Source organism: Anneissia japonica, unplaced genomic scaffold (assembly GCF_011630105.1).
Source record: "Anneissia japonica isolate Jap-2015-1 unplaced genomic scaffold, ASM1163010v1 scaffold199_len4679917_cov187, whole genome shotgun sequence".
Classification (NCBI taxonomy): Eukaryota; Metazoa; Echinodermata; class Crinoidea; order Comatulida; family Comatulidae; genus Anneissia; species Anneissia japonica.
Window position 1 is genome coordinate 3,567,993 of NW_022686322.1, and position 9,191 is coordinate 3,577,183.

Genomic DNA, 9,191 nt, shown 5'->3' on the forward strand with positions numbered 1-9,191 from the left:
GCAAACTCAAAAACTGAATAATAATAATGAATACCGTAGCCATATTGTAAAGTTTTTTAATTGCGTGGATGATACCTAAAAAATTTCCTCAAATTTGCTTGGAAAATCGCTAGGAAAATAGGTTCGCAGAATCGTAGTGCATAATACATCATTGTATATTTAAAAGATTAGGTCAAAGCTTAATTTTTTGAAAAATCTGCACGGAAATCAGCCCTTAGTTTTCGAAATGCGCGGACGGATTTCTAGGCCTAATTTTTGCGTGGAGAATGTGTTGCCCATGTACTCTAGGCCATACTTTACAGTCTAGTACCGTAGTATTTACATGCCTCCTGTACATTACATGCCCTAACAGTGCCCTCATATGGGAATAATAAACTATCTTTATTATATAGACTCATTCCTATTTGTTAAAAAAAAAATATAATGAGTCATATTAAATGTTAATTAGTTTGGATTATATCTTTTTATTTACAGTACTGACATCATGTGTGTTCAATAATTTTTTATATTTTTTGCTGAATTTTATTACAATCTATCTTTCCAGGAGCTTATGGAGTTGTATGTTCTGCTATTAACAAAAAATCAGGAATTAAAGTCGCAATTAAGAAAATTCCAAATGCGTTCTGTGAAGAGACAATAGCAAAGCGGACATATCGGGAAATCCGTATCCTTAGACACTTCCGACATGAGAACATCATTGCAATTCGTGAAATATTAAACATCAGAGGTTCGGTTACGGATTTCAAGGATGTTTACGTGGTGCTGGATTTAATGGAAAGTGATCTTCACCAAATTATTCATTCTAAGCAAACTTTTTCTGAAGAGCATGTTAGATATTTTCTCTACCAACTTTTGCGAGGTTTAAAATATATTCACTCTGCAAATGTTATACATCGTGACCTAAAACCAAGCAACCTGCTTGTGAATGGCAACTGTGAACTAAAGATTGGAGATTTTGGAATGGCAAGGGGTGTTTCATTTGCGCAGGACCATAAGCGTCAGATGCGGATGACAAATTATGTTGCTACAAGGTGGTATAGAGCTCCAGAACTCCTTTTTCCTATGGAGCATTATGTAAAATCAGTGGATATGTGGTCAGTTGGATGCATTTTGGCAGAGATGATTGGCCGGAAGCAGATATTCCCAGGAAAGAACCTTATAGATCAGCTAACCTTAGTAACTCAAGTACTCGGCCTTCCACCAGATAGTATGTTACAATCTTGTCACAGCGATCAGATCTTCAATTTCTTTCACAAAAATTATGGTCACATGAAACCTATTGACTGGAAAACCAAGTATCCAACTGCTGATTCGCAAGCTCTCAACCTGTTATCAAAGATGCTGATGTACAATCCAGAGGAGAGAGTGACATCGTCTGATGCTCTGAAGCACCCGTACTTGGCCAAGTATCATGATCCACTTGATGAACCCCTCTGTTTTCCACAATTTGATTTCTCTTTTGAGAATGAGAAGATGGACAAGGAACAAGTTCGTGGCAAAGTTATTAAAATAATTGAGAAGTATCATAGACATAAGAAAACGGCGTCAAAAGTGCCTTTGGGATCTTTTATGAAGCCCACTCAAAGGGTTTGTGGTTCTGTTTCCAACCAGAAAGGAATAATTAATGTTTCACAACCAGGGCTATTTATACCACATACTGTGGTAGAAAACCTACAAAATACCAGAGAGACTTTAACTCAGTCTTTGGCACAAGGTGAAACTGATAAACAAGCATCTTCAGTTGAAGGTAAGGGAACAGGAACAATTAACGCTCCACAGATAAACATCCAGAATACCGCACAGGATTCTGAACCTATCATTGTCAATGGGGAAGATTCAAAAAGAGGTTTGCTTGTTGCAACCCAGCAAAATACTACAGATGTGGAAATGAAGAGTGCATTGTCTGTGTGTGGCAGTGCTCAGATTAGCAGCCAGGAAATCACCTCAAATGGTTCCCACAAGAATTCTCTACTACCACAAGAGTCTTCAGATGTTGTTATGCGAAGTGCATCACGAGAGGATTCAATTTCGGAGTTACCCCAGCAGCAAGTAGCTGACCTTCAGAATCTTAATGCCAAAGCAGTATCTGGTGATGTGGCCATGAAGAGTGCGAAAGACAGTGGTGATGTTTGCATACCCAAGGTACAAGGCCCACAGATAAATACTGAGAACTCACAGAAAACCATCTCGACAGATACAAAAGCTCTCATCAAGGCAGCTCTGTTGAATGCAGCACATCGAAACAAGATGCAAGCTTCTAAAACAGGTACTGTACAGTATGTTACAAATTTACTATGTATCTGGGACAATGAGGTTCGAATAATTTTAAAAGTCAATTCATATAATATGAACGATGGAAGACAAGTCTTAAAATAGAGTAACAAAGATTCATAGCGCTATTCAAAATTCATCATGGGCACTAAGGGAGGAAAAAACAAGTTAATAGCATTCTTGATATAATAGATTTTACAACATTCAACCCTATGGCATTAAATAACAATGATGTTTATGTAATTGATGCTGATTGTGATATTGGAAATGAGGATGATATTTATGATATTAATATGTTTTTTATAGTAAATATTGATGATGCTGATGGTAATGGTGAAAGAATGGTGATGATGATATTGATGACAGTGGCAGATTGAAGGATGCCCTGCCGGCCAAGGCCCCACCTCCTGAATTGTTCTAAATTTATGATAAATCACAATTTTTTAACTCACCCCCAACTGTGGTGGTGTAGACCCTCCATTTGTGGAAGTCCCTCTCTGGACCCCTCAATTTGAATTCCTGGATCGACCACTGGATGATGATCATTGATGTTTGTATGTAGGATGGTAAAGTTGTGTGAATTATATACAGTGCTCTGTTTTGTGTGGTTAATGACTACTGTAAAAGTGCTACATATTAGTCCTAATTTATTGGTGACTATTTTGCTTCAGATTTAACAAAAACTGATCCCAAGGCAGCACCAGTTGGAGGACGCAAGATGTCAGTGAAAGCATGGGAACGACAGAAGGAAAGAGAAGAGAAAAGAAAAAATAAGTTAAAGAAAGCTACTGAAAGACAGAAGAAAATGAAAGCTAAAAATAAGCAACAAGAAAACCAGGGACTGTTCCTCACACAGGAAGACCGAGACATGCTGGAGAGATGGAACAAAATGAGGGCGTCTGCACAGGAGAGTAAAGACACAGGATCTGTAAGCATCAAGCAATGGAAGTCTGAACCAAACATTCAAAACTCAATCAAATCAAAGATGCAAGGCCATCAGCCACAAGGCAATACAAACTCTGTTAAGTCCTTAGTTAATCCTTCAACATCAGGCTTGCAAGGTACAGGAGGATTTGGGAATAAGGATACAAATGGGCCAGCAACGTTTGTTCTTGCAGGCCAGGGCCAGGCACAATGTGGCCAACAAGTGCAGATTAAACTCACCCAACCTACAACATTTGTTATTAAAAATACAGCTAATATGGCACCAAATAGTAGAGTGAAGGTTCGTCAAAATCTTAAGCCTATAGCACCCAAGCAAGAACACAAGCCGCAGTGTGCTAACATCCAGAGCCAGAATACACGTCAAGGAACAAATCTTTTCAACCAGGTGCCTGTAGTGGCCTCTGATGTCAAGCAACCAGCATCCAGTCAAAACCTTCCAAATATTGACCAAGGACAAATGCATACATTCTCTTCTACAGATATGCTCAATGACATGAAACCATCTGCAGTACCTCCAAATGAGGCACTATCTCCACATTACCAGAGTCCTGGTAGTTGTTCTCCTTCATTTGCCCAGCATGGCTCGCCACCAACTTATGAGGAAGCATTGGAAGCCAAGCAGAAGCCCCCTACAAAGATGTCGCCACTGTTACGTGATGAATTTTTAATGGCTAGTGATTCTTTTGGCGCTTCCACAAAAGTGTCTGCTCCAGATCTCTTCAAAAATGTTGTTCCGCCAGCTGGGTTTTACAAGGACCCAAATTCTCCTCCAGACATTGCATCTGTTACACACCAATTATCAAAGTCGGGTATGATCGATGTTCTCCCTCCATTACTACAACTAACACCAAGAGGTGATGGAGCAGGGTACGGGTTGACTATGGACTTAGAGGAACTACTCAATCAGTCTCTTGATATGCAACCCCCTCTATCGACTGGGTAAGTACATTTGCAGGAAGTATTTAATAACTTGGGTTAATCCATATTTGTGATCATTCTTACAAAAAAAGACAAAATATATACACTTTTTCTATGACCCCTCTGCTACCAATGTTGAATACACAATAATAAATTAATTGTTTTCTTATTATTAAAAATGTACGCATACTGTATGTGTTCTAAGTAACAATTTTGTAATGGCTCCGAAATTATAAATAAAACCAATGTTAATTATTTAGGGTTGAATCTGATCAACACTTGAGTGGTAAGAACACTGCCTTTAAAGTAATAAGAAAGGTTAATAGTGGAATAAAATTTTGTATAGTTTCAGTATTTTGAAGCTCCTGGCCTCAACACTTATTCGTAGTCATTATGACTAGGGTTGTAGTATGGTATTCTGGTTTAAAAGAAGCCGTGAAAAATTAATGTCAGATTGCTCAGAATACAGTAAGCTCATACAGTACTTTCGTACAGTTTTAGGGACTACAGTGAAAATAAATCAGCCATTTGCCTACTTTATTGTATTTTTCATCCCAGAATTCTGTTACTGGTCTTTTTTGTATATGTATTGTTGTGGCTATATGAATTCTAAATAATAAAAGAAAAGAAAAAAAAACATTAAATTGAAACCTACTGTACAGTTATAGTTCAGTAATACAAAGTCAGCAATTCAAATTACCATCATTGCTATCATTTACTGTACTGTATTTACAATTAAATGGGTTGGTGGGGGGGGGGGGGTGTGAAAGAGAAGCTATTGTTAACAATGTTTACTTCAATGAAACATACAGTAATTTATTTTTGTTTCTACTTGCATCTGAATAATTATCTCTTCTATTTTGTCTTTCAAGCAAATGTGAATCCGGTCCTCTATCAGCCTCTCTGCTTTCTGATTGGCTAGATCTGCATAATTTGAACCCTGCCGATCTACATGCAGTACAGCAAGAAATTGGTTTATCCTCACCATTCGCCATGGCAACATTACCTGATGTCACTCGTCCAAGTTCTAAAGATAAATAAAATAACAAACATTGTGTTGTGTATTCATCCTTAAAAACAATGATATTCAGGGTCTTATGCGGTAGCTAGGAATATACAAAATTTTATATAAAAAGAAAAAAGAATTCAAATTGAATCGTTAGGGCCACCGAATAATTTCAGTTAAGTAAAGCCCAGCAGTGGTGGGTTCAGAAAATTGCTGAAAAGAGCAACTGTGTCCAACAAGGGGTTTGAACCAAGGGGGTTAACTAGGGCTTCAGTCAGGGTCCTGGAATAAAATTCGTGGTAGAGATCATGGGAAGAGATTTTATGGTTTAGGTTGACCCAAATTGACCTTCCCACTAAGCCCCGCCTTTTTTATATTGTTGCAAAGGACCCACAAACTAGAGTGTAAAAATATAAGCAAACACGTGCATTTGTAGACAACACACCATGTGCTTGTTAGACGCGAGCGTGTTCACGACCCTGTTCTGATTGGTCAGTTGTGAAGTTTGATTGGCACTCTGGAACAGTCCATTGCGCTTTTAGATCATAATTTTATGGACTGCAATCAAATTGACTTTGTTTGGAATGGAAAATTAATATCTTTAGTGCGACAAACTCATTGCAGCGTTGAACTTTTGGACGATGAGGGATCTGTGGTTTTCGGACAGAAATTTCCTCTGAATTCCCCTATGGTGCTTCCACTGAAGTGAAACATACCATACACTATCAGATTTTTTTGTAAAGGTCAACAAAGTTTGTTCAAACAATCAATTTTTTTTACATTTTCCTCAATACATAAAAACATGTATACTGTAATAATGAAAGCCATGCCAAAACCAGCATCAGTGACCAAAACAAAAAAATTTACATTTTAATATATTCATATTCTCCAAATTATATGCTTTAAAGTGATGGGTCATTTACTGGAATCACCCTGCTATTGCCCAAGTTATGAGTAAAAGTATTATTCTCTCTACAAAAGTATGCAGTACTGCCACATTCTATGCTAATTACTCAGTTTAACATTTAGCGACAGTGCGCCGGTTTTGGGGTGGCAAGACCTTAGATAAAATAAAATTAATACGCAGGGGCGGATTTAGGAGACCGCCCCCCCCCCCCCCCACTCCTTTTTTTTTCAAAAAAAAAAAAAAAAAAGAAAAAGAAATAATTGATCGCCCAAAACGCCTCAGAGGTTTTTTCGGACGTCTAGAAAACAAACATTTCGTGGGGCATGTCCCCGGACCCCTAGGGTAGTGTTGTCTGGATCGGCCCCACCTTCGTTCCCCCCTTTTTTTTTTCGAACATCTCTGGATCCGTCCCTGCTACACAAGGGTCTAAGACATGCCGTTACGATTCAAGTTTTAAGTTTATATTGACCAATAGTCTTTATAGTGCTTTTAGTGCAATACTTCGATTGTTGTGCCTGCAAGGCCATTTGTTTTATATGAGAAATTTGGTGTGTTTCTTTTTACCGCATGTTTGTGAAATTATTGAACACTATGTAACTCTTTATTATATTACGATAGATTTCTGTTTTTTTTTTTTAATTCAAAAGTATTTTTGAAAGAAAGAAAATAAATGTTTGTAAATAAACCGATTTTGTTTGTAATGTCTCCTTTTTTTTGCGTATAATAAGCATAATACTTACATATTAGGCCTACTTGATGCTATATTTTAGGCCTACTACTTACCACGTGATTAGCATGCATGTGTTGGCGCTTTTCATCCACTGTCTGTTATGAGCTAAAAATGAAAAAAAAAAAAAAATTCCATATTTAAATTACTTAATTAGTATATATTTAACATAAAATTAAAAACATTGAATGTGAAAACAAATTTTCGACAATTAACGGACTCTGATATAATACCTGCTGTATTGTTTTGCTTTCAATTGACTGCTAATCAATTTAATGGTGTTTGTAGAAAACGCCTGTAGATCATCAGTGAACAATATTCTTTTCTATCTCTTTCTAGTTAAGTTAAAATATAACTTACATGAGCTATTTAAAATTATAATTGAATTTTTAAGGTACTTTCCAATTTTTTGTTTTGTTTTTTTTTCTTTTGTTTTTGTAATTTGGCAGATATTGTATCTGTATTTAAGTGCCAATTATTACTACAACTGCTACGATATGTACTGCTACGTGTACTGCCAGTAAGTACGGTAGCATTACAATTATAGCAATCATGTGCTGCTACCGTACTACTGACAGCGTTGCTACTTTTCCTAATTTTGATACTACTGCTTCAGTTATATTAAGTACTACTATATAATGAATTTCATATCAAAAACTAGCACTGTGTCATCGTTTCTCCTAAAGGACATGTAGAGCAATTGGATGCATACCAGCATAAGTTAATGTTACTGTGAACACGCGATTATTATTTCTGTCGCTGAAAATCGACATGACAAACAAATCACATAATCTGCCATAGTTATTACAAGTTGACATGATAATTGATACTGCGTGAGATGCTTCAGCTAGACCGCGCCGGTCTCTGTCGGAAGCTTGTCCCACCCCGCCACATCGGCAAATCGTGACGTCGCCACTGATCCGTAAATTCCTCAAAAGTGTACACGAGAAAAATTATAATTGTTTACATATTGAAATAATTTTTTATTTAAATATCTATATAAAAAAAAAGTACATACACTCTTGATGCACTCTAGCAAAATTGTGTACTCTTGTGAAAATTAAGATAAATTGAAATGACTCATTTGAAAGATGTTTGTTTACATTGTTTAAACAAAAATGTAGTATAAAGTTGCGGCGCTACGGGGGCACAGAAAGCACCCAAAAAAATAGAAGAAAAACGATGCGGGAGAAAAAAATGTTAGGCCTATTTATTTTCTACATATTATTAGACTATCTACCTATAAAATCGATTAAATAAGCCTCTGAAAAATAAGCCATATTTTTCGGGGCTTCGCCCCCTGGACCCTTTCGGTACATTTTGGAGTTAGAACTGCACCTATATCGTATATGTCTCTGGTCTGGCCGTTAACACTCGCCTTGGTAGCCCTGGCAGCGAGCGACTGCAGATATTCGAATCCAGAAAAGGGAACTTTTTGGTTGTAGAGGTATGCTTAATACGATCACCATAATGTTCAAGATATATATATATATATATATATACTGTCTCTTATACACATCTAGACTGTCTCTTATACACATCTAGATGTGTATAAGAGACAGATATAATATATATTATATATATATAATATAATTTCTATTAATAAATAAATTTCTCGAGTTTTATCGAAGTTTCCTATGTTTGTGTTTATAATTGTAGTTTCTCTCTGATACTGTATTATTAAATTTATGAAGTTCACTTCTGTCCTGAATGCATCATACCAAGCCTATTCACAATTCTAATATCTAAAACAATCAGGAGATTTAGTTTATTTGAGCATCGTTTTATCCTACAATTTGGCGAATCCGAATGTATGGGAGGGAAATGAAGCAGAAGCTAGGCAGCCAAATGACCAACCAGACCGATCAAGCTAATAAGTCAAACATCAAAATCAAGCAACCACCAATAAGAAAGCTTGCCAAAGTTCATGACGTTGTATAAAACATAACCGTATAAGAATTAATATATTCAAATCGAAATCAAAGTTTACAACATTTTTGGTGATTTGATTGTGTTGACAGTAATTATAAAACTTTATAATATTCTTACTTATAAATCTGGTGGTTGAAAGTACATAAATTATTACATGGCTGAACAATCTAAGCAAAATGATACTGTTTAATTATACGGGTAGATAATTGTTGACGCTCATGATTATTCATTACGCAGAGTATCATGTGATGCCAGTAGGTCTGTTGGTAGACGTATGGTTGGTAGTGAAGACGGACCGTTGTTAGATATAGAAATTAGGGAAGACAGTGTAAGAAATGTCAGTTATGGAATACACAAGTGTGAACCAATTTTGACGGCGTCACTTGCCGTGGATTCTTGTTTGGGTATATGGACACACAAGCTTCCAAACACAGAGAATATACACACACGGGTGGTAAGTTTGTGTGCTATTTTAATTATAAAGT

General features: G+C 36.5%; 1 protein-coding gene across 2 annotated transcripts; it reads left to right on the forward strand.

Annotated features, from left to right (window-relative positions):
- Positions 1-528: 528 nt before the first annotated feature.
- Positions 529-6,269, forward strand: LOC117116275 (mitogen-activated protein kinase 7-like). 2 transcript variants are annotated; one of them, XM_033260290.1, is made up of 3 exons: positions 529-2,266; positions 2,943-4,155; positions 5,007-6,269. In XM_033260290.1, exons 1-3 carry the CDS (start codon positions 772-774, stop codon positions 5,173-5,175), a joined length of 2,877 nt encoding a protein of 958 aa, XP_033116181.1. In that variant the 5' UTR covers positions 529-771; the 3' UTR covers positions 5,176-6,269. The 2 variants fall into 2 exon arrangements, 1 of the variants encoding a protein (XP_033116181.1); XR_004446718.1 differs by lacking the exon at positions 5,007-6,269 and adding an exon at positions 4,276-4,863 and having other exon boundaries at positions 636-2,266; positions 2,943-4,233.
- Positions 6,270-9,191: the final 2,922 nt, after the last annotated feature.